At 41.0% G+C, this 27,004-nt stretch overlaps 1 protein-coding gene across 4 annotated transcripts in view; it reads right to left on the bottom strand.

Annotated features, from left to right (window-relative positions):
• Window positions 1-27,004, bottom strand: part of SLC12A7 (solute carrier family 12 member 7) — a 339,376-nt gene that overhangs the window by 182,652 nt on the left and 129,720 nt on the right. For 3 of the 4 annotated variants that reach the window (XM_048839506.2, XM_048839505.2, XM_075125474.1), the window contains exon 2: window positions 4,120-4,214. In XM_048839506.2, the coding sequence (XP_048695463.2) occupies window positions 4,120-4,214 (95 nt within the window). Of the gene's footprint in view, window positions 1-4,119; window positions 4,215-7,954; window positions 8,044-27,004 lie in introns of those variants that run through there. The other variant, XM_075125475.1, reaches the window with a different exon arrangement.

Below are 27,004 nucleotides of genomic sequence, written 5' to 3' on the forward strand. Positions count from 1 at the left end.
CCCCTCTAGTCGGCACTGGTGAGGCCATATCTGGAGTATTGCATCCAGTTTTGGGGCCCCCACTACAGAAAGGACATGAACAAATTCGGGAGAGTCCAGTGGAGGGCAACGAAAATGATCAGGGGGCTGGGAAACATGACTTACAAGGAGAGGCTGAGGTAACTGGACATGTTTAGTCTGCAAAAGAGAAGAATGAGGGGGGATTTGATAGCAGCCTTCAACTACCTGAAGGGGGATTCCAAAGAGGATGGAGCTTGGCTTTTATCAGTCATGGCAGATGACAGAACAAGGAGCAATAGTCTCAAGTTGCAGTAGGGGAGGTCTAGGTTGCATATTAGGAAACACTATTTCACTATGAGGGTGGTGAAGCACTGGAATGGGTTATCTAGGGAAGTGGTGGAATCTCCATCCGTAGAGGTTTTTAAGGCCCAGCTTGACAAAGCCCTGGCTGTCATGATTTAGTTGGTGTTGGTCCCGCTTTGAGCAGGGGGTTGGACTAGATGACCTCCTGAGGTCTCTTCCAACCCTAATCTTCTATGATTCTACCTTCAGTCCCTCAGGGTCTCTAAGATAGCTATAATACTGATTCTTTCTGAGGGAGAAAAGGGTATCTACATTTATCATACCCTGAATAACTGTCTCAATTGGTTATAATGCAGTCAGGTGGTCTGTGTCTGCAACAAACTAGCATCAGACACACCTGGAAAGACAAGGCTTACACTCATCTGAACAGTGTTTTTCATTTTCTAAGGCAGGGTACAAAGAATCAAAGGACTGGTATAGACTTAAGTCAACAACCTCAATATTTTATTCTTGCAGGCACCTCACTGGGAACATAGAGAAATGTGTCCCAGAGGAGAGCCCAGAGAAGGGGCTGGGGATCTCAGAAACCACTGAGGTGGGTGAGGATTCCTGTGACTCTGTAACACAGGGAAGCAGTGTACTTCCAAGTGTGGGAGAGGCTGAAACTAGCTCCTTTCCAGTAGAAGGCAACATGCCCTCAGGCGCAAGGGCAGGAGAGGTGATGTCAGTGATTAAGGAAACTGTCCCAGTTGTTAGCTGGCAGAGTTCTGCAGATGAACAAGAGACAGAACCCTTCCTAGGGAGCACAGAGAAATCTGTCTTAGGAGGGGGCCCAGAGGAGGAAACTGGGAAAGGAATAGTGGGGGTACAGGAATGTCTCCTCACTAGTCACTTGGGGCAGGATGTCCAGGACACTAGGGTGGCTGGGTCAGCATCTGTGCGCCCAGGCACTCAGCCTGTGACCCAGGTTTTGAGAAGGAACTGTGTAACTGACCTCCTGGAGGGTTTTTGGAAAGTAACTGTGTGTCTTTAAATCAAGATGCGGCTCCAATGCCTGTGATAACAGAGGAGTTGGGAAAAGAAAATTGCCAGGTGGTAGTTAGTGAGAATACAAATGGCCCAACTGACAGAGTGGGGGGTGTCTTACCCCACCCTGGTGAGACACAGAAAGCAATTATGGGAGAGCTGCTGGGAAAAGGTGCATCTGATCGAAGAGTAAACACACCTAGCCCGTAGAGCACAGATCACAGCCCTCCAGGGGGCAGGGAAGGACTCAGTTCTGGAAGGGGGAACACAGGATAACCCCAAAAGGGGAGCTGGATTTTCTGCATATATACAGTTCTGGGGTTGGGAGACCAATCCCCAAAGGGCCAACCAATGTGTAGGATCCCCCTGAACATCTATCTTGCCAGACCCTGAGGCACCAAAATTCCAGAAACGTGATTAAATTAAGAGCCGACGCAGAGGGGAACAATGGAAGGAAGGAAAAGCTAGTGACTGATTACATGGGAGAGAGTCAAAGAACACCATGGGTAACGAACAAACTAACCTCAAACTACACTATCTGAATAGAGGGCGTGGTATCATAAAGATACTAGTAAATGCACATCTGTGATAAAAATTTTGGCATTAATGTTAAGTTTTGGGGATAAGAATTTTGACACAGATGTTAAATCTATGATAATGCTACTTGTCAAGGAGTGTGGGGGAGTCAGGGCCCTGCACCCCCCACTTCCTGCAATTCACCGTGACGCTCAGCCAGCCAGTAAAACAGAAGGTTTATTAGACGACAGGAACAGGGTCTAAAACAGAGCTTTTAGGTACAGAAAACAGGACCCCTCAGTCAGGTCCCTCTTGGGGAGCGGGGAGCACAGACCCAGGTTCTGGGCCTCCCGGCATCTCCCCAGCCAGCTCCAAACTGAAACCCCTTCCTGCTGCTTCACCCGGCCACACTCCCAGCCCCTCCTCCACACTTTGTCCAGTTTCCCAGGCAGAAAGTATCACCTGGCTCCAACCCCTTCCTGGGCTCAGGTTATGAAGCGCAGCCACAATCCTTTACTTGCTGGTCGTCAAGTATCATCCCTCAGTGAAGTCACACCCTTATTTCCCATCACCATCTAGTATTGATGCACTACCCCAGGGAAATGGAGGCACGCCCCGTGTCAGCAGAAGACAGTAAACTAGTAAAACTCCCATGCAACATTACCAGGTTAATACTCCCTGCTCCATCACACTACTTTTCAATTAATACCTGTAAACAGGTTTAAAGCTTATCACAGCAGAGAAACCTTAAAAAACCTGGTTTTCTGTGTGTGACTGGGGAAACTGAGGCATGCTGCCTCATAGCCTTAATGGCTGGATCCCAAGAGAACTATAACATAAACTGCCTTCAAGCTAGTCAGTGACTAACCCTCTTGCAGTAAACTAAGGGTACCTTGGAGGAACACGCTACACCCCCATGTTCCTTTTGAAAAAAATGATTGTGTTGTATCCAATGCAAAGTTTGTCATGTTGGGTGTCTTCGGAAGGTTCATGATGCACTGAGCATGGTTGTTCTAGTGACGTTACAGTAATTATTACAGTAACGTTATAAGCTATAATTTCATGTATATGGTCATAAAGCTGAAAATTTATCCTCATGGCTTAAACCAAGCCCAACAAAAACTCTCCAAGAACAGAGAGGTAGTTCACACCTCATCAGGGCATGTATGGGGAAAACCCAGCCCAGCCTCACAGGAACAAAGGATGCTGGCCTAGGCAACATCAAAAGGATCTGTTAGACTCTGAGTGAGTCACCCCCCCTTCCTTTGGTCAGTTTGGGACTGCAATGAGGTAATGCTCACCTGACTCTGAAGGGGAGAGGGGCAAAGCCAAGAGGGAAGAAAGGACATGATAGAAGGGAGAGACATTTGCCATGCACTTCCTCTCTCTTCCACCTACATCTACAAACACCACACCAAGCGACTGAAGCGCTGATCAAAGGGGAGAGCCTGACTGAAGAGCAACCAGCCAGCCTGTGGTAAGAAGCATCTAAGTTTGTAAGGGCACTGAAAGTGTTAAGATCAGCTTAGAATGTGTTTTGCTTTTATTTCATTTGACCAAATCTGACTTGTTATTTTTTGACTTATAATCACTTAAAATCTATCTTTATAGTTAATAAATGTATTTGGTTATTCTACCTGAAGCAGTGCATTTGGTCTGAAGTGTGACAGAGACTCCCCTTGGGATAACAAGCCTGGTACAAATCAATTTCTTTGTTAAATTGTCAAACTCATAAACTTGCAGCATCCAGTGGGCATAACTGGACAATGCAAGACGGAGGTTCCTAGGGTTGTGTCTGGGACCGGAAGTATTGGCTAGTGTCATTCGGTTGCACAATCCAAGGAGCAGCTTATATGCCAGAGACTGTGCGTGAACAGGCCAGGAATGGAGATTCTCACAGCAGAGCAGGGTAAGGCTGGCTCCCAGAGTCAAGGATTGGAGTGGCCTAGCAGATCACCGGTCCAGACAACGCCAGAGGGGGATGTCACAATAATTTGCTTATAAAATAAATTATGAAGTGGATAAGTTAAGAAAGTTTCTAATCAAAATTAATTTAAAAAGTGATTCTTGATCAGACTTTTAAAAACATTAACACAACCTCATGGAAACTAAACAATTAAAAGAAACAAATTATGTTAACATGTCTTGTACAACAGATTTCTAGTATACAGAGAGCTGCACTTGTTTTTACTTTTCCTCACTCTCTAAAAATAACCTGAAATTGCTCTGTAATTTACTCCTCAAAATAAGTTATTTTAAAATTCTGAAAGTTACCTCAAAGAGAGCCATATTTTTCCCTTCATAGCTATTTCCTTGGTCCATCTCGGCACTGTTAATAAATGGACTATTTTCCTTCGGAATCCCATCTCCTGGTGGATAATAAGAAATGGTTAGAAACAAAGGCAGCAGCAATGCCTACCTCAGAAAAGCGGTTGAAACTTAGAAACAGACTCATTAGCCCAATTTTTCCCCTTATGAAGGCTCTGTGTTGACCTAACTCATATCAAGGATAGCTAGACCAGTTCACTCATTAACATAGCTAGCCTTTGAAGCCAGGTAAGAAATGTGCACAAAAATGTTGTTAATTTTAGGGCTGTCAAGCAATTAAAAAAATTAATCACGATTAATTGCAATTAATCGTGCTGTTAAACAACAATAGAATACTATTTATTTTAAATATTTTGGATGTTTACTACATTTTCAAATATATTAATTAAAATTACAACATAGAATACAAAGTGTACAGTGCTTACTTTATATTTATTTTTATTACAAATATTTGGACTGTAAAAAAAACAAAAAAATGTATTTTTCAATTCACCTCATACAAGTACTGTAGTGCAATTTCTTTATCATGAAAATTGAACTTACAAATGTAGAATTATGTAAAAAACTGCATTCAAAAGTAAAACAATGTAAAACTTTAGAGCCCACAAGTCCACTCAGTCCTACTTCTTGGTCAACCATTCACGCAGACAAACAGGAGACAATGCTGCCTGCTTCTTGTTTACATCACCTGAAAGTGAGAACAGGCATTTGCATGGCACTATTGTAGCTGGCGTTGCAAGATATTTACATGCCAGATGCACTAAAGATTCATATGTCCCATCATTCCAGAGGACATGCATCCATGCTGATGATGGGTTATGCTTGATAACGATCCAAATCAGTGCTGACTGACGCATGTTCATTTTCATTATCTGAGTCCGATGCCACCAGCAGAAGTTTCATTTTCTTTTTTGGTGGTTTGGGCTCTGTAGTTTCCGCATCAGTGTGTTGCTCTTTTAAGACTTCTAAAAGCATGCTTCACACCTCATCCCTGTTAGATTTTGGAAGCTACTTCAGATTCTTAAACCTTGGGTTGAGTCCTGTAGCTATTTTTAGAAATCTCACATGGGTACCTTTTTTGTGTTTTGTCAAATCTGCAGTGAAAGTGTTCTTAAAACGAACATGTGCTGGGTCATCATCCGAGACTGCTATAACATAAAATATATGCAGAATCCATAAAACAGAGCAGGAGACATAGAATCATAGAATATCAGGGTTGGAAGGGACCTCAGGAGGTCATCTAATCCAACCCCCTGCTCAAAGCAGGACCAATCCCCAACTAAATCATCCCAGGCAGGGCTTTGTCAAGCCTGACCTTAAAGACTTCTAAGGAAGGAGATTCCACCACCTCATGCAATTCTCCCCCGAAGGAGATTTTAATTTAATTGACAGATTATTTAATTGACGCGTTATTTTTTTAACAAGCATCATCAGCATGGACGCATGCCCTCTGGAATGGTGGTTGAAGCATGAAGGGACATATGAATCTTTAGCACGTCTGGCATGTAAATATTTTGCAATGCCACCTACAATAGTGCTATGCGAATGCCTGGTATTCTATTGTTCTAAGTGCAATTAATTTTTTTGAATTAATCACGTGAGTTAGCTGCAATTAATTGGCATCCCTAGCTAATATATAAATTAATACACACACACACAAAACCACTGTTCAGTGACACTTAAGGTTATTTAGTGACAGTTAAGGTTGAATCGATACTGAGCCTAGCCACCCAAACCTTAATAGTATAGAAATAAGAGGGAAAAGAGAAAAGTCTCCACTTGCACTTTTATGCAAAACCTATCGATACCATCATACTCTCTTCTCCATTCAGTTTGAGAGTTATTCTACATTAACATTGCTGAAGTCATCATTAAGGTTTTTCATAAGAGCACAAGTTGGATGAAGCTGAGGAACATATAGCTTTTCAGTGTCTGTTAGAAAGGAAAGCATATGCTTTAGGGACAATTGGAGCTGCAGTAAAGAGTTATTAAACATCAATTGTTTTGTTTGTTTCAAACTCCCTTGCCTGACGATAATACTCAAGATGGGGCATGACACAATAAATATGTGTGAATGTTCTATAAATTATTTCTATATGTAAAAATGTAGATCTATTCTGAAGCAAGACTTATGGCTATCAGATCACAAAGTATAATATCTTTCATTCTCATGTAATTCTCTCTGGATAGCTACTAACTCAATAAAATATTTTCCAAGGCATATGAATCATTTTTCCTTTATTTTTATCCTGCATTTTAATCATTTTCTACCAAGCATTGGACAGGGGACCTAATTAAAGTCTCTTGCCATGTAAATTAATCGCTTCATGTTTTCAGGGACTTTTCAGTAACAAGTCTTCCAGATACACTATACTTATTTTAGGGTTATTGTGATTTTTGTTTTAATATGTAATTACTTCTACTGCAATTGTTTCTATTTTCATTGTTTATAATAAAAGTCTGTTTTTACTTCAATATGTGAGACAGTGCAACACTATGGGCTCAAGTGAAATCATCACGTTTTAGTCATACTTTCAATTTTTATTGACTAAAAGGCATAAATATTTTACTACTTTGGGTGTTGCATGTCTCATAAATGATAAAAGTGGTTCTAAAGGATTAGTGCACACTTGTAATTTCCTTTGGAAGACAGCAATAGGCTTAAGAGAATTACTACAGCAGCTAAAATTTTCTAAAATTAAGTTTAACTGCTTTGTCCATAGATATTTTTTCTGTTGCAGAAAAGGCATTATAGTCTGTGTTAAAATAGCAGGTTAAAATTGTTTGTCAACAGATTTTTTCAATTAAAAATTAATGTTTCCATTGGGTTTTCAGTTACAAATGAAGTGAGTTGAAAGTTCTCAGCCTTCAACATTTGAAAAACATTGTGATATGTGAAGATTATTTATGAGTTGCCTGTTAACTGGATATTGTGGTACATATAGAATGATTTGTCAGAGCAAATTTAAAAGTTTTAAATGGAAAAAAATAAACATGCTTGTTTTTTAATGTCATGTGTGCTTAATTACCATTCCTAATGTTAAGTTAACTTGTAAAAGAGGCATCATCCCAGCACTGAATATAACATATATTATATTATAATGTAGTTAAGATTGAAACTATATATCAGTATTTAAGGCAAAAAAAAATCTTTTATATTGATTGTTACAACATCCCTGTAATGCATTTTACCCTAAATTACTTAAGTGTATCCTCAAATATTTTAATGTAACTTTGGGAATTTCCTGGGGGAGATTCTTTATAATTAAAGAATTTCCTGGGGGAGATTCTTTATAATAATTAAAAAAAAATTTAATTATTAAAATGTTCACACATGAACAGTAAACAAGAAAGCTAAAGGAGAATGCTACCATGTGAGATTTCTAATTATTTGAAGATATACAATAACAACCTTAAATAGCTTTTTAAAATTTAACTTTTAGGCTTGGTCATTCAAGTATAGACTCTAGCTGCAGTTAATGGTAATTTTCTGCTGTTATTCTTCATAATCAAACACTGAGGATCAGGAGAATGGAGGCAGTGGCCATCTTTGATTATGGCAGGTGATGATCTCTATCTCATATTTTGACAAGGGCATCTTAGCAGAGTGCAAATTGTGACCTCGGTCTCATTTAGATGACTACTATTTTGAAAGAGGGCAGTCCTTCATGAATTCTCTGAAGAGAACATTATTCTTTAGTCTCTGCTGAAAGAGGAATTTTCACTTATGAAGAATAATTTTTAAAAGTGATATTAATGCTAAAAATATTTTTAAACATACCTTAATCAGTGTAATCAGATCTGCTCAAGATTTATTCTGACAACTTTTGTCTAGAAAGACAACACCCGAGCTCATCTTTTTGGGACTCCTCCCCTCGACAAAAACGACAACAGCCAACAACAACAAAATGTCAGATGTAAAAGAGTACACTTTTCAATCAATATTAATTTCTTTACTAGTAAACTCTCAGAAAATTCAATCAGTACTGTAATTTTGAAGAGTTACTCCTGGGGGAATTCTGCACCATTGTGCATGTGCAGAATGCATGTGTCCTGCAGAATTTTTTTCCATAGAAAATACATTCTGCCGAAGAAGTGCTGCATTTCCACCTTTCACCCACCAGAGGCCGCTGTGATACTAGGACAGCCAGCAGCATGAACATAGCTGCCTGTTCTGGCACCACAGCTGCCTCTGGTGGGCAAAAGGTGGAACTGCAGTACTTCATGGGCAGAATGTATTTTCTGTGGGGAAAAAATATTCTGTGTATGTGCAATGGCACAGAATTCCCCCAGGAGTAGAAATTCATCACAGCACCCTGCTCGCGGAGCCAGGTTAGAACAGAGTAGGGCACATGGGGCTGCTGGGGGGGGGGTCACAGACTGGGGGTCAGAATGGCTAGTGCAGGGAACAGACTGGGGCACAGGCTCAGGAGCTAGTGGGATGACAGCATTGAGCCAGGGGCTGAATGGGAGTGGGGGTGCAAGGCCACATGGGGATGGGGGAAGGGAGCTGCAGGGACACATGAGGATTGGGGAGGAGGCTGCAGGGACACATGGGGATGGGGAGGTGTGGGAACAGCGGCAGATGTGCCTGACTGAATGGGAGAGACTTGGGGTCAGCAAGAGTCTGCATGGGGGGAGGCTCCCCACCTCCCTAACAATGCCACCTTCCACCCCCCAAAAAAACCTGTTCCATACTTCTCCCACCCACACTCCATCCTTAGAGGTTTTTAAGGCCCAGCTTGACAAAGCCCTGGCTGGAATGATTTAGTTGGTGTTGGTCCTGCTTTGAGCAGGGGGTTAGACTAGATGACCTCCTGAGATCTCTTCCAACCCATATCTTCTATGATTCTATGATTTTTCATACCTGGCTCAAAGCTTCTTACGGCATTGCTAGTCTGTGTTTCCTCTCTGGGAGAACAACATGGACAGACAAAAGGGGAGTCTCGTTTCAATTTTTAAAAGTTCTAGCCTTCCCATTAGGTCTTTTGGCCAGGTGCCCACTCACTTCCTTTTACCTATGCATGCAGTCAGACTTTTTAACCCTTTACAGGTAAAGCAAGTAGAGAACAGCTACTATAAGAGATTTTTTAGCTAACTGGCGGCTGGGTGTCAGGGAGCTACTCCCCCCCCCCACACACACACACCTTCATTTATCACAATAGTCCAGTCAATACCCCTTAAAACAGAAGACTGTGCAGGCCTGGGACCTAACCCACTCCCATACTAAACTTTCCTTGACCAGCCTTGGGTGAAACTCAGGGATTTCCCCACTAAAACTGAGAAAAAGTATTCTCTGCTGCTAATAAAGTACCCTCTCCCCAGGAATGTCCCCTAACAAGGGTTGTAAAGTAGAGAGACATAGGCACTGGGAAGTTTTAGGGAGAATACAGAGAGACTCAAGAACAAATGGTAATAGATAAGATAAGTTCTGACTAGTGGATTCATGCTGACCATCTGCACAAACAGGGAAAGTCATAAATAAATTACAATTTTGGCATGAGAGATAAAATATAAGAGACTTGGTCAGGGAGAAGGACACACAGAAGGGCAGGGAGGAGGACACGTGTGATTGGTTAAATTTTGTTATGTAGGGGTGTCGGACAATGTGATAAATTTAGTATAGAGTTAAAGGAGGTATATACAGTAAATGAAAAACAACACTCCTTGGGAACCAACAAGCTGTGGCATACCCTATCCCCTTGCACGACCATGACATGTAAGTGGACCAGAACCCCCAGAGAAGTAGATTCTGACTGGCTATTGGGTGAAATGTGCTTGTATATTAAGAGCGGTAAGCATAATAGCTTTGCTTGTGATATGTATTCTGTGTGTGTTGCTAACAAACAGATGTTTAGAGCACAGTTGTGTAAGACTCTTTCACTGGGAAAAGGTCCTGCGGATCCAGAGAGCCCTGAGCCCCAAGGGAAGAGGTAAGGGCAGGTACTCAAATTGACCAGGTTTCTCCCTGAGCCCCTGACTGGTAAGGGTAGGCGCCTTATCCCCTGAGCCCTCGGAATGGAAAGGGTGGGGGTGCCTAAATTAACTCGGTCACATCTTGAGCCCTCAGTAGGGTAAAGGCAGGGTGCTCTAGATTGCGCAGGTAACAGCCATGCTGGTTAAAATGCCAACCTGATTTAGAGGAGAAGTAAAAGCAGATATAAATAATAAATAATAATAATAAAACTATAATATATAACAAATGGAAGAAAGGGGAATTTGATAGTAATGAATATAAATCATAAGTTAGGAACTGTAGAAAATTGATAAGGGAAGCCAACAGACATAAGGAGAAATCTATGGCCAGCACAGTACGGATAGTAAGGAGGAGTTTTATAAATGGATTAGGAACAAAAAGAATTCTGACAATAGTACTGGTCCATTATTAAATGGAAATGATAAAATATCAATAGTAATGCAGAAAAGGCAAAGGTGTTCAATAAATATTTCTGTTCTGTATTTGGGGAAAAACAGATTATTTAGTCTCATCATATGGTGACAACATTTCCATTCCACTAGTATCTCTGGAGAATGTTAAACAGAAGCTACTAAAGTTAGATATTTTTAAATCAGCAGATCCAGTTAATTTCCATCCAAGAATTTTAAAAGATCTAGCTGAGGAGCTCACGGGACCATTAATACTGATTATCAGTAAGTCTTGGAGCACTGACTACTGTGCCAACTTTTTTTAAAAGTAAATTGGATGATCCAGGTAATTATAGATCTGTCAGTCTGACTTGATCCTTGGCAAGATAATGGGGTAGTTGATATGGGACTTGAATAATAATGAACTAAAGGAGAGTAATGTAATTAATGCAAATGAACATGGGTTTATGGGAAATAGATACTGTCAAACTAACTTGATATCACTTTTTAATGAGATTACAAGTTTAGTTGATAAATTTAATAGTGTGGATGTAATATACTTAGGCTTTCGGAAGGCATTTGACTTGATACCACATGGATTTTGATTAAGAAATCTAGACTGATACAAAAACAATGGCACACACTAAAAGGATTAAAAACTGTCTAAATGACAGGTCTCAAAATGTAATTGTGAAACAGGGAATCATCACTGAGTGGATGGTTTGTCAAGTGGGGTCCCATAGATATTGATTCTTGACCCTACTCTTTTTAACATTTTTAAATCCATGACCTGGAAGAGAACATAAAATCATCAGTGATAAAGTCTAAAGGTGATACAAAGATTGAGGGAGCCGAGAATAATGAAGAGGATGATCTGGATCACTTGGTAAGCTGGGCACAAACAAACAATGTGTGTTTCAATATGGCCAAATGTAAGGTAAAATGTAGGCCATACTTACAAGATTAGTTGCAGGTCATGGTGGATAATCAGCTGAACATGAGCTCCCAGTGTGATGCTATGGCTAAAGAGGCTAATGATCCTTGGATACATGAACAGGGGAATCTGCAGTAAGGGGAAGAGGGTTTATATTGCCTTTTTATATGGCACTGGTCAAACCCTTACTGTAATACTGTGACCAGTTCTCCAAAGTTCAGTAAGGAATACTGATAAATTGGAGAGGGTTCATGGAAGAGACATGAAAACTGAAGGACTGGAATTAAAGAATTGGAACATGAAGAACTGAAAGATTGTAAAACATGCTTTATAGATTTTCCTCCTTGAGTCTCTCACTGTGTATTTATCAAAGAAAATATTAATGGGTGGCTTGATCACAGTCTGTAAATACCTACATGGGAAACAGAAATTTGATAAAGAGAGCTCTTTAATCTAGCTGACAAAGGTATAACAAGTTCTAATGGCTGGAAGTTGAAGCTTGACAAATTTAGACTAGAAATAAGTCTTAAAATTTAATGGGAGTGAGGGGAAGATAATTAACCACTGGAACAGCTTACCAAGGTTTGTGGTGGATTCTCCATCACTGGTAATCTTTAAACGAGATTGGATGTTTTTCTAAAAGAGATACTCTATCTCAACCACAGCTATTGGACTTGAAGCAGGAATTAATTCAGTGAAGTCCAATAGCCTGTGTCATATCGTAGGTGATCTAGATGATCACAATGGTCCCTTCTGGCCTTAGAATGCTTGCAAATTTAGTGATGAAGTGAAACAGCATTTTTGTCTGGACCATTTTTACCTGCTTTTTGATATACCAGCACTTGAACAATTTAAGACAAAGAGCACTGCTGCTCTGTTGTCCTCTGAGGCAAACAAAATATTGTCCTTAGGAAGCTTATAAATCTCATTAAAAAAATCCTCAGCATTACACATCCTCCAAAAAGGAAGGATTATTCGTTCTTAACCCATTTGTTTTAGTGCTGAGAGCCATAACACATCTCTTAGTCAAAAATGGCATGTAGTGAGAAATTACCCTGGCATTATTGTGCTCCAATAAATTAGGGTTTTAATAACTGAACTGACAACAAAGCTTTCTGGTAGCAGGAAAGAAAACTTTAGACTGCTGGTCTCCGAAGTACTGCCTGACAGCAGTTTCAATATTTCTTTTTTTAAACCAGCACAAGAACAGAAGATATTTAAATACAGATATCCAATACAGATTATGTGAATTTCTGCTGTAAATATTTTGTAAGCTTCCTTTAATGGAGCACTATAGAACTGTGCTCAACTACTCTGAAATTGGAGTAACAAGCAAACAGACCGGGATCTATAATTCCTGCTGGTCTACCATCAAAAGTAGTTTAAAATTCATATAACTGATTTTCAACCTTTTCTTCTTGTTCCTTCAGAAAAATCTGATATATTGAAAGATCACAGATGATATATTTATAGATAAGAAAAAAATGTTCTGCATTGTTCCAAGTCATGAGGATTTTAACAAAGTGGTACAATAAAAGGATGGGAAGTAGGAAGATCATCATGTGATAATCCTAGGAATAAACCAAGAGCCAAACTGTGCCAAATGAAAAAAAAGAAAAAAAAAAAGAACAAAGGTTGGGATTTTCAAAACTGCCTAAGCAACTTCAGATGACAAGTCCCAGTGAAAGACAATGGAACCTGTACTCTTAAATCACTTAGGTGTTTCTGAAAGTCACTCAAAACTATCAGTCTGTACTATGGGTCTTGTGTCTTTAACAGACCCTTTTAAAGACTAATGTGGTCTCCTTAACACATCTTAAGAACCTTGGGTAAAATTTTCAAGAGTACCTAAATGACTTAGAAGCCCACATCCCAGCTGACTTTCTATGGCAGAGAAAGCTACTTACCTTTAACTGGAGGTTCTTCATGATGTGTGGTCCCTGTCTGTATTCCACTGAAGACCACACACATACGCCATGCACCTGGAGTTGGAGCTTTCAAAATTGTCATGTCCATCAGTCCACAGATCCATCCTTGCATTGCCTTGTGGTTTTGCCTGAAGTGGTAAAGGTTGGGGAGGATCGACCACGTTTTCAGTTTCTTCTCACCGCCGCATGGTCAAAGTTGGCACTTCTGCTTTTTCTCTCATCCTTAATGATGTACTTTACAAACTTTCCAGAAAAATTGTTTTTATTCTTGTACATAGTTCAGATTTTACTGATTTTGTAGTGGTTTTAGTGATCATAGCAATTTTTCTAGGATTAAATAGTTTTGAGTGCTGCTTCAGCAGTTTCCCCACAACCAACCTCCTCCCCCGCCCCAGCACCCATGTCTGGGTACTGCATTATGCCAAAGATCCCAGGATTCAAGGTCTGCGCTTCCTGCCCTTGCTTGTTTTCTCTCAGCGAAAAGTGCCAACGCTGTCTGTACTGCTTAGGGGAAGCCCACATCATGTCAGGTGCATTATCTGCCTCTCCTTTCCTGCCCATATCGGGAAGCCCAGGCCCTACTCCTTAAGAAGCACCTCATGGAGGTCACCGTGGGGCTGCAGTCAGATCCTGGCCAAGGAAACCCCCCTGTACATTGGCCTGAGCAGTCCCAGTCTGGATCCTCTGGTACCAATGCTATCGACCCCATGTTGGGGCCTAGCCATGAAACATGGAAGGATGCACATAAGTATGACAGTAAGTCTTCCTCCATATCCAAGAAAGACACTGCACCCTCCACGAGTTCTGGCCATGGAGGAGGGGTGCATTCCAAGACCCACAAGAGGAAGAAGAAATTGCATGGTTCACCAGATCCACCAGTCCTGGTTCCCAAACCATGCACTCCTCCTGCATCAGCTCTGCCAGCACAGCATGAATTGTCAGTACTGAGGCAAGGTTCCTTACCAGCCCTGGTTCCATCTGTGGATCAGGTGCCGTTAATGCCAAGGAAAATCGGATGTGCTCCTGGGCCTCATGAACTGTTTGCTCTGAATTGGATAAGGTCTCCAGGTTTTCCAGTCTATTTACCTGCTAAGAGGGGCCCCTCTCCTACATTGGATCTGCCGCTCTCTGGTCGTGTTGCTACAGCACACCCGTTCCGTCAGTCCTTTTGGCACCCCCATTTGTACAGGACTCCAATTCCTCTGAGTCTGAGGATTCAAAGACTATGCATGGTCTGCCATTCTCAGCTGCCATTCCAAAGGCATGATGATCAGAGGGTTCTGATGGCACTGTGGCAGTACCCTTCCTTGCCTAGCTCAGCAGCCACTGGTACCCAGATCCATGGGCATCGCCAGAGCAAAAGTAGGATCAACCAGCTTAGTCATATTGGAGCTCGTGGCCCCAATATTCATCTTCAGAACCGTCTCGCTCAACCGGGGAGGAATCCTGTCTCACCACCCGATCATTAGTTGAGTAGATGTTTGGAACCAGGGCTGGATGTTGTGCCAGTCAACGCAGTTCCAACAGTATCAATGGATCCAGAGAGATTCCACTTGTTGTTGTCACCCTCCTTTCCTCCAAATGACTACTGTCAATTTCCGGAGGCGCTCAAGAGAATAGCTAATGTTCTTCGGATCCCACTGGAGGAGGTGCAGTACAGTCAGAGAGAAAAAGCAGAAGCTCCGACTCCAACCATGCACCAGTGAGAATGAACTGTCTACCTGGTCCTTTATCATCTTCGGCAAAACCACAAGGCCATGCAGGAGTGCATGCATGGACCAATGGACACTACTATTTTGAAAAGTTCCCATTCAAGGTGCCTGGTACATGTGCATAACCCTCAGTGGAATGCAATAGGGACCATGACTCAAAAAACTTAGATTCAATGACTGAAGGGCTTTTGAAAATTTTATCTCTTTTGTTTAGCAGACACACTCTAAACAATCACACAAGACTTATGTACAGCTGTGCCCTGGAAATGCTGCCATATTATAGTAATAGGAAAACTATGGCCTTATGAAATGTGTGGGTTTATGCTGACAATCATTTTGAAGGGCTATGAATAAGGCTACATTCTAGTCACAGGTATTCTTAGTAAAAGTCATGGACAGGTCACAGGCAGTAAACAAAAATTCATGGCCCGTATCCTGTCCATGACTTGTACTATATACCCTGACTAAATCTTGGAGGGGACGGGGGGTGGCCTGGGGGTGTCACGGGGACTTCTGGGGGGTAGCCTAGGGGGCACCATGGATGCTCGGGGGGGTGGCCTGGGGACACTGCGGGGGCTCCAGGGGAGCTGCCCAGGAACTCTACCGCTGCTGGGAGGGGCAGGCAGGATCCCCATTGGTGCTGGGGGTGGGGGCTTAGCAGAGCTAGCAGGCTCCCTACCTGACCCCTCGTGGCTCCCAGAAATGGCGAAATGTCCCTCCCTCAGCTCCCAGCTCCATGCGGTGCTCCCACCCCAAGCGCCGGCTCCACAGCTCCCACTGGCAGTGCTTGCAAGTGGAGGCAGCAGGCAGAACTAGGAGCTGAGGGAGGGACATGTCGCCACTTCCAGGCAGCCTCCCAAGGTAAGCACCACCCAGAGCCCTCACCCACTCCTGCACCTCAACCCAAACTCCTGCTGTTGCTGGAGGTGTGTGGAAGGGAGGCTGTGGTCTGAGATCCACAGGTGGCCCACAAGTTAGCCACACCGGCTGCTGCAGAAGTCACAGAGGTCCCGGAAAGTCACGGAAACCGTGACTTCTGTAACCTCTGTGACAAACTCGTAGCCTTAGCTATGAAATCCCTAGAATGTAAGGGACTGAATGACAAACTCTTCATACTGAAACTAGTCTTTCCAATATATTTTTTACAGAACTGAGTAGAACACAGCTCTGAAGTCTCTGGATCACCTAAAATCCAGCTGTTATCCCTATGTTTTAGCGGATACTAGAGAAAATACCCTAATGTCCAGGAAATATTGACCTCTCTCAGAAACATACACTTCCCCTTTCCCACTCAAGCGTTTAGAATTCTTCCTGTGCCCAACTGTTGGTTACATTAAGTAATCCTACTTGTCTGAGCCGACATAGTATTTGAACACTTGAGAAGATAAAAATATCAACGTGTATTTTATTTTAATCTCTATTTTAAATCATTTAGATTAAACAAAATCAAGGTCCTGATCCCTTGGTGCTTTCTGACATAAAAGGAATGTTAAACTCAGTGTCTAGGTTTGCAATTTGTCTAAGCAGTATAGGTTAACATTGTGCTTTCTGATAAAGAAAGGAAGGAACTCGAACTGATTTTATGTTTCATCCAAAACATTTGAAATGAAGATTAAAATAACACACACACCATCAATATTGATACCACTGTGTTCAAATTTAATGCATGTTGCTAAAGTTATAAGATAAAAATTCAAACTATGTTAAAAGACACCAAATATTTTTAAGATATAGTTATAATGTCTGATTTAGTTTGATTTGCTGTACATTCCTTCTCCTATTAAGGAGATAAAATTTACAGCTATTCAGAAGGTTGTAAAAAATTCCCAGAGATTAGAAAGGTTTGGTTTGATGGGCAAGATGTTGTTAAATCCACAATCCTTTGTCATTTCAATAAACCATTTCTCAGTAGACTCCAACAATACATGTTCCATGCCTCAGTACATGTGCAGTGCAAAGCAAACTGTTGGGGGTGGAGGAGAATTTCCATAACCCTTCTATTCAAGTAATTTTCCACACTGGTAAGAAACTGTGCCCTCACTGCAAAGTTGTGCTAGGCCTTGCACTTACTTGCATGTGTCCATCTAAAACAGACATGAAAGCTTATGCCCAAATAAAGCTGTTAAGGTGTCACCAGACTCCTTGTTGTTTTTGCGGATACAGACTAACACGGCTACCCACTGATACCTAAAACAGACAGGCACAGACACATTATGACACTGCAGTAGCAGCTCCAAATTTAAAGTTGTAATTTATTTCCTGTTATAAACCCAGTTTTGACTTACATTTCAGATCCTTCCAAAAAACATTTTCCTGTTGAAATGTATGAGATGGCTTAGAGGAAAGGGGTGTTATTTGAGAGCCTAATATTAAACCTAAGATTAAGCCTAAGATTGTCCTTCAGACAACTAACAGAACTTTCCAGATCACAGGCCCTGGTTCTCATGGGGGACTTCAATCACCCTGATATCTGCTGGGAGAGCAATACAGCAGTGCACAGACAATCCAGGAAGTTTTTGGAGCGTGCTGGGGACAGCTTCCTGGTGCAAGTGCTGGAGGAACCAACTACGGGCTGTGCTCCTCTTGACCTGCTGCTCGCAAAAACAGGGAAGAATTGATAGGGGAAGTAATCTAGTAATCATGGGGGGCAATCTAGGCATAGTGACCATGAGATGGTCGAGTTCAGGATCCTGACAAAAGGAAGAAAGGAGAGCAGCAGAATACGGACCCTGGGTTTCAGAAAATCAGACTTTGACTCCGTCAGGGAACGGATGGGCAGGATTCCCTGGGAGGCTAATGTGAGAGGGAAAGGAGTCCAGGAGAGCTGGCTATATTTTAAAGAAGCCTTACTGAGGGCACAGGAACAAAACATCCCGATGTGCAGAAAGAATAGCAAATATGGCAGGCGACCAGCTTGGCTTAACAGAGAAATCTTTGGTGAGCTTAAACACAAAAAGGAAGCTTACAAGAAATGGAAACTTGGACAGATAACTAGGGAGGAGTATAAAAATACTGCTTGAGCCTGCATGGGTGTAATCAGGAAGGCCAAATCACAACTGGAGTTGCAGCTAGCAAGGGATGTGAAGGGTAATAAGAAGGGCTTCTCCAGGTATGTTAGCAACAAAAAGAAGGTCAGGGAAAGTGTGGGACCCTTCTGAATGGGGGAGGCAACCTAGTGACAGAGGATGTGCAAAAAGCTGAAGTACTCAATGCTTTTTTTGCCTCGGTCTTCACAGACAAGGTCAGCTCCTAGACTGTTGCACTGGGCCGCACAGTATGGGGAGGAGGTGAGCATCCCTCAGTGGTGAAAGAACAGATTAAGAACTACTCAGAAAAACTGGACATGCACAAGTCGATGGGGCCGGATGCAATGCACCCAAGGGTGCTGAGGGTGTTGGCTGATGTGATTGCAGAGCTATTGGCCATTATCTTTGAAACTCATGGCGATCGGTGGAGGTCCCAGACGAATTGGAAAAAGGCAAATTTAATGCCCATCTTTAACAAAGGGAAGAAGGAGAATCCGGGGAACTACAACCTCACCTCAGTTCCCAAAAAAATCATGGAGCAGGTCCTCAAGCAATCCATTTTGAAGCACTTGGAGGAGCAGAAAGTGATTAGAAACAGTCAACGGGGATTCAGCAAGGGCAAGTTATGCCTGACCAACCTGATTGCCTTCTATGATGAGATAACTGGCTCTGTGGATATGGGGAAAGCGGTGGAAGTGGTATACTTTGACTTTAGCAAAGCTCTTGATACGGTCTCCCACAGTATTCTTGCCAGCAAGTTAAAGTGTGGATTGGATGAATGGACTATAAGATGGATAGAAAACTGGTTAGATCATCAGGCTCAACAGGTGATCAACCAGTGCCGAATAGAGGGGAATAATCGCTTCCCTCGACCTGTTGGCAATGCTCCTACTAATGCAGCCCAATATGCCATTAGCCATCTTGGCAACAAGGGCACACTGTGGACTCATATCCAGATTCTCGTGCACTGTAATCCCCAGGTCCTTTTCTGCTGAACTGCCGCTTAGCCAGTCGGTCCCCAGCCTGTAGCAGTGCATGGGATTCTTCCATCCTAACTGCAGAACTCTGCACTTTTCCGTGTTGAACCTCATTAGATTTCTTTTGGCCCAATCCTCCAATTTGTCTAGGTCACTCTGGACCCTATCCCTACCCTCCAGAGTATCTACCTCTCCCCACAGCTTAGTGTCATCCGCAAACTTGCTGAGGGTGCAATCCATCCCAACATTCAGATAATTAATAAAGATGTTGAACAAAACCAGCCCCAGGACTGACCCCTGGGGCATCCGCTTGATACTAGCTGCCAACTAGACATTGAGCCATTAATCACTACCCGTTGAGCCCAACGATCTAGCCGCCTTTCTATCTGCCTTATAGTCCATTCAGCCAATCCATACTTCTTTAACTTGCTGGCAAGAATACTGTGGGAGACCATATCAAAAGCTTTGCTAAAGTCAAGGTGTACTGTCAGGGTGATTGAAGTCCGCCATGAGAACCAGGGCCTGGGATCTGGAAACGTCTGTTAGTTGACTGAAGAAAGCCTCATCTACCTCATTCTCCTAGTCTGGTGGATATTACAAAACTAATAAAGAATTTAGAAGAACATTTGCAAGCACAGGTGAGTATCACTGCTATTGTAGCTCAGGAGTGTGAGCAAACTAGAATTATATTCTGGAATTTTAGATATCTTGGCCCTTTTATCCAAAACTATTCTGAGAAATAGAAGGAAAAAGCCTTGTCATATAAAAGGTAAGGCTGAGGAACATTGGTGTCATGACCAAGATGTAGAGATCTGTAGGAGAGCTGCACAAAATAAGGTGGCTGAGCTTCATGCTGTTTTATATGAAGGGATCCATGGTTTTTAGTACACATGCTCCTCTTTTAGAGGATGATTTGATGTTTTTGGTGATGAAGGATGATATTCAGCTTATAAGAAAGGTTTGTCTGATAGCATATATGCCCGTGGAGAGACTAGACCTGCGTGACTATGGTTTCACCAGGAAATGAGACACAGAAGGAACAGGGACAAGAGTATAGTGGAGTGCTAACCAGATCCAGAGCTCAAGACAGAGAGCAAGCAGATTCTGACACAGAGCAGTTCAAGTCAGGACAGTTTGGTTTGCAATAAGACCTGTAATTTTGTTGCCAGAGCAATGGGTATTTCAGTTTTAGGGTTTAGAACAGAGTCCTCAAGATTAAGAACAGTCTTTGGACCCCTGGAGGGTGCAAAACTGGGGGTAAAGTTTAGCAGCACCAAATACCCCTTTCTTTCAAATTTTGAGAGATATTTTTAACAGTGCTGAACAAGGCATGTTGGAATCCATTACTGTTTGTGAAAATACAGAGGCATTTGTACAGAGGCAGAACGGAGTGGATTTCCTAACCTTCTGTGTGCAGCAGCTAGTAAAGAGCAAGGAGGGAGTCTAATCTTCAACCCTGTAGCATATTTTCTACAGATGGGGGTATTAAACAGCAGTACCTCAAAAGCTAGTAAAATCCAGAGGAATTAGATGAGGGACCTCCATCCTGTGCCAGCAGTGTATGTTAAAACATTGGATTTGGTGGCTAAAAAACTTGGTTATTTACAGAAGAGTGATCTAATTATGTTGCATGCTAGAAGAATTGAGAATACTACTCAAATGTTTCCGTTGAATGATAGAGATTGTTTAAAGATTTTGCAAATGACAGTGGGTCCTTTGTGGTATGCCCTACGCCCAGACTTTCAGTCAGAAGCCAAGGATTTTGCTGAGACACTGGTTAAATTGGAACAGATTTTATATCCAGGAGAGGTAGAAATTGCACAGTTAGCAAATGTTAGACAAGAAAAAGATGAGTCTCCTCATGCCTGTCATGAAAGATTACCAGCAGCCTAGGATGGCACTAACATGCACAGAGATGATGGTATCCTCAGTATGTGGATTTATTAATTAATAATGCCTTGCCTGCTATTAAAGAGAAGGTGGATTTGCACATGAACAAGAAATCAACAGTGACCCAGGAGTTTGCCATTTTATACAAGGTTGACTGGTTCATTCCCTGGGCAGTTATTAATTCTGCACTGAATTTCAGCATTTACACTCTAGCCAGCAAGGAAATGCAGCGGGTTTCTTTCACTTTGTTTTTGGTTAGTGAAGACCAACATTGCCCGAGCTTCGCCTATTCAGCCCAATGTAGATTACAGGAGAAGTCAGTCTATGGCTTTTTAGGATACATTTTGTTCAATTTCACACACTTAAATCATAGGGAAAAACATTAACCACTTTTTAAAATGTAAGTACCTTTTTATCACATAACTTGTTTTGGTTTGGGTTTTAATTCTGTAAGAGAACTGACTCAGGAAAGTATAAGATATAAAAATAATACAAAACTAAAGGTACAATAGTGTCCATCCTTCAATGCCCTTAAACAGAAGTTCTTCCTTACTTGGGGAGGGGAACCAAAGGACTTTTGAAGTATTGGCCCTAAACTATTGGCTGAGAAAGTATTCTGCAACTATTGTATAAAAGAGGAAGAACCGTTCAAACAGGCCTATTTATTAAAAATGGAAGCACCTAAAAGTCCCTTGACAACACCAGCAGTCAAGCAGCTCATGAAGAGATGTTATAAGGTGAAGTTGTAACTGAAGAAACCAGTTTTGTTTGACACTCTGGACTTCAATCAGAGTTGGGGAGACCCCAAATGATTCAAATGGAGAGTTGTACAGAGACAAATTACAGGTATGTTATAAGTAAGAACGCTTGGGGGGCAAGAGGGGATCTGGCTTCTTTGTTCAATTGGTTGGAGCTTTTTGGATCAATCCTCATACCAAGGCAATTTTTTTAAAAAAAAGCTGTAAACTGGAGAAGTCTTTTAACATACAAATAAAATGTTTTAAAAGCGCACTATAAAAAAGTAAAATGATGCCTTACACGTATTTCTTATTTTAAATTTCTCAGCAGCTGTGTTCTTCAGAGGTCTTGGAGAATCTGGACACTGACAGCTCTGAAGGAGCAAACGGATTGGGACTGATCTGTTTTTGCCCAAACCCAAAATCAGATGCTTATTCTATAGGCCTGTACTATGTAACAGTGAGGAGGAAATATGGTATTGAACCTGCGTGAGGCTGTAACTGTAAAACTGTTATGCATGCAATTGTACGAGTTGCTGCACATAGAATCATCAAGCACTACCTGAGAGAGAAGCAATTTAAGGACTGCACAAGGTGCATCATAGATGCCCCTGGCCAGATGATGTGAACTGTAAAATCCAAAACTTAGTGGTAATTTGTGCCTGGAGAGTGTTTTAAATATTATCATCACATTGGGATATGCACTGGAATGCCTCTGTTTAATCCAGGAACATTTAGCTCAAGGGACAGACCTGATGGACAAAGTGGCAGAGGCAGAGGACCAAGATAAAGGTTTAGCTGAAGCAACTGAGCTAACAGATAAATGTTTAATGTGTAATGTTGAACGTCGTCTTCGTTCAGCAAATTACAAAATCCTGTTGAGGAAAAACCCCAAAAGTTCTAGTGTGATTTAGGAACAAACTGGGGTATGTTGTAAAAATAAAATAAATGTGTCTTTTGAATAAAATGTCAGTTGAAAATGACTGTGTGAAGCATGTTTTTTGGAGCTCCCTGTAAGGGGCCCTGTGTCATACAAACAGATCAACATACTGCTACACAACCCCTTGGACCAAGCCTATCAAAGCGCAGCCCCCATCAACCCTACAGGATCAGGGCAGTCCTATTGCCTTTGAGAGTAAGCACCACACACCAAGGTGCAAACCGGTATAGAAAAACGTTGTCTATAAGGGCTACAGCCATCTGCCACACAAACTGTCATGAGATTTTTTTTTTATAGATGGAACATTTCAGAAATGAACCTTCTAAAAGACTCAGATGTCCAAACAAGCCCAAATATGTACAGACCCACCTTTCTTGAAAAAGGTCTTCAGAAATGTTCCATGGCCTCCTACAACAAGCATTACCCCTTATACTAAGCAATCTGTTCCACTTTGTATTAGCTGGGTATGTTTCCTGGACCTGAAGAAGAGCTCTGTGTAAGCTCGAAGGCTTGTCTCTCTCACCAAGAGAAGTTGGTCCACCCATCCTGGAGGATCCCAGAGCCCAGGCTCCAGCCCAAGACCGGAAATCTACCCAGCAATGAAAGAGTCCCGCAAACCCGTAGCCCACGAACTCAAGTTGGCTGGCACAGGCCAGCCACAGGTTTTTCTTTGCCATGTAGACATGTCCTTAGACATAAAATTACTAAAAATTTTATTTAATTTGTGTCACTGAGATAATTATTTAGTTATGGAAATTAAGTAAACTTAGCAACTTTTTAAAATGTAAAAACATGCTTACATTATTTTTAAAATTTATGATATACCAACTTTATTTAATTTTAATCCTGTGGTTAAAAATTCTTTCATTGCAAAAGTTAACAATTTTTTAAAAGAAGGGGGGGTATGCTCCTTCACTAACGTTGCTCAATTCTTTAGCAAAAGGCTATGCTTCTCCACAGTTTGCAAATGTCAATTTTATTTCACTAGACTTAAAACATGAATTTTGGTTATTTTTCCTTTAAAAGTTATAAAACTGCTTCAAAGCTCTTTTTTAAAAGTTTGTTAAAACATTTTTCAGAAGTCAAAATCTTGTTTCTGGTAAAAAAGGGTTACTAGCTCTTTTAGTCTCTAAGAACATTTTGGGGTTGCTTTTGCACCCTGGCTAAACTTTAAAAAGCACTATTTTCTACAACAGAAAATATTACTGAGGTATAAATGCTAATACAGGAGGGGTGAAAATTGCAGAGCTCCCAGTGACATAGCATAATCAAGGGTTTTAAAAATATATTACTTTAAGTAAACAGAATAAGAGAAATTGATATAAAGATTAGACAACTTTCATTAGGGTCATTCTATCACTTTTTAAGATCAAGGCTACAGGCTTTATGTAAAAGGAGGTACCGGTAATTTATTTTCTGGTACAACACCAAAAACAAATAAGAATGTCTCCTACATTTTAAAAAAAAAATGTTAGTAAAGAAATCCTCACACGTGCTTCTTTTGATTGCTTTTTTAAAAGTGTGTTTGTTAAAATTTTACTTGGTTTAATAGCATTTAAATACTAAAAAACATTAGGAAAGAAAACTGTGGCGGGAAAACAGCGTTCATACCTCTGGTAAAAATGTTAACTGCTTTACATAAGCTAGTATTTCTTTTAAGTTAACCTATGTGTATTTTGTATCAAGTGTGCAATTTAAAGATTTCTTTACACATTACAAGTAATAAGTTTTGGGGGCAGTTTTCCTTTTGGGCAAAACTTTAAAAAGCAAGCTAACACTATTTTTTTTTTAAAAAGGCAGGTATTTCTACAAAAAATTGTGTTATGCACAGTGTTGTATTTTTTAAGCACACCAACGGTCAATAGCCACATGTTAGTGGTCATGTGGCTCATTATGATTGGTTCAGGAAAATGCCTTCTATGACAAAGCTCTACAGCATTTTACTGGCTCAGCCAAGAGGCATTGTTTGCCCGAGGCTGGCTGACTTTTGACAGACTTCTTGGCATTTGACTAGAGATAGCTGCAGGGGTAGAGTGGTTCTCTCAGTGGTCAGTGATACAGCATTTCTTGCTGCTTTAAAACTTTCTCTCCCCCTTTATTTTTTCCTCTTTCTGTAACAGGCTAAGAGGTTTTTGCTTTTCTCAAATGTTCTACAAGCCTCTCTCACTAGCTTGTTAATTTTCTCTAAACATACATGTTCTGTTCTTTATTTCAAAAACCATATAATTATTTTTCAGACTTTACTTCAAAATAACCTAAATCCATAGCTGTTTGTTTTTTTTTAAAAAAAGACTTGTTAATACATTTAAGGGACTCTTCTCTTTTTTCCTTTTTTGCAGTTTTAAAACTGTCTTTTCTGACATTTTTCCTTTATCGCTTTGTGATAATCTGCTTTGTTTTGTAAATTATCTAAAAATGCCTATAAAATTATTTCTCTGAAAGTGTGTAAAAAAAATTTTCTTCTAACCATAACGTATAAAAATACACACACACACACACACACAAACACCCCTAAGGTTCCCCATAAAAATAATAAAATAATTTCTTTTCAAAATGGCCAACCATGCCAAAAGTGTACATGTACACATGAGTCCAGGGGGCAGGACATAAGCCAAAAAGGAGGCATGGAAACCTGTCAAAATTAAATGGAAATGAAGGCTATAGAGTTCTTAACTACTCATGTTTTCCAGATGAGAAGCTATTCTTGTAATTCTTCTCTGAACCATCTCCACTTTTTAATATTTTTCATAAAGTGTAGACACAATATTCCAGCAGTAGTCTCCCCAATGCTATATACAGAGGTAACATCACATCCATACTCCTGCTTCATGTAACCCCGTTAATAAATCCTAACGCTGTGTAGCCATTTTGACATAGCTTGTGCTGGGTACTCATGTTTATTTGGTTATCTCCGATAACACTTAAATCCTTGTCAGAGGCACTGCTATCCACAACATAGTCCCCCAACCTGCAAGTGTGACCTTCATTATTTGATATTACATGTATGATCTTGCATTTAGCTGTAATGCAACACATTTGATATGCAAGGTCTTGGAACATATTTTGAAAGAGAAAGTAGTTAAGGACATAGCAGTAAACAGTAATTGGGACAAAATAAAACATGGTTTTACACAAGGTAGATCATGACAGACCAATCTGATCTCTTTCTTTGAAAAAATAACTGATCTTTTAGACAAAGGAAATGCAGTATATCTAATCTACCTGGATTTCAGTAAGGCATTTGATGCAGTTCCACCTGGGAAAGTATTAGTTGAATTGAAGAAGATAGGAATTAATATGAGAATTAAAAGGTGAATAGGAACTGGCTGAAGGGAAGACTACAATGGGTCATGCTGAAAGGTGAACGGTCAGGCTGGAGGAAGTTACTAGTGGAGTTCCTCAGGAATCAGTCTTGGGACCGATCTTATTTCACATTTTCATTCTTGGTCTTGGCACCAAAAATGAGAGTGTGCTTATAATATTTGTGGATGTTGAGAAGTATTGCCAATACAGAGGAGGACTGGAATATCATACCACAAGATTTGGATGACCTTGAAATCTGTAGTAATAGAAATGGGATGACATTTAATAGATCTCTGTACTATTAATATTGAGTTTCAATAAGTCTTGGAACACTGGAAAGTTCCAGAGAACTGGAAGAAAGCTAATATTGCACCAATATTTTTAAAGGATAAATGGGACAACACAAATCACTGTATTTCTCAGATTGACATGGATCTTGGGCAAAATAGTGGAATGACAGATCATCAAGGATCTACAACCTATCCTGAAGGACGACCCATCACTTTCACAGATCTTGGGAGACAGGCCAGTCCTTGCTTACAGACAGCCCCCCAACCTGAAGCAAATACTCACCAGCAACCACACACAACACAACAGAACCACTAACCCAGGAACCTATCCTTGCAACAAAGCCCGTTGTCAACTGTGCCCACATATCTATTCAGAGGACACCACCATAGGGCCTAATCTCATCAGCCACACTGCACATCGTTCACCTGCATATCCACCAATGTGATATATGCCATCATGTGCCAGCAATGCCCCTCTGCCATGTACATTGGTCAAATTGGACAGTCTCTATGTTAAAGAATAAATGGACACAAATCAGACGTCAAGAATTATAACATTCAAAAACCAGTCAGAGAACACTTCAATCTCTCTGATCACTCAATTAGAGACCTAAAAGTGACAATTCTTCAACAAAAAAACTTCAAAAACAGACTCCAATGAAAGACTGCTGAATTGAAATTAATTTGCAAACTGGATACAATTAACTTAGGCTTAAATATAGACTGGG

This window comes from Caretta caretta, chromosome 2, assembly GCF_965140235.1.
Source record: "Caretta caretta isolate rCarCar2 chromosome 2, rCarCar1.hap1, whole genome shotgun sequence".
Taxonomy (NCBI): domain Eukaryota; kingdom Metazoa; phylum Chordata; order Testudines; family Cheloniidae; genus Caretta; species Caretta caretta.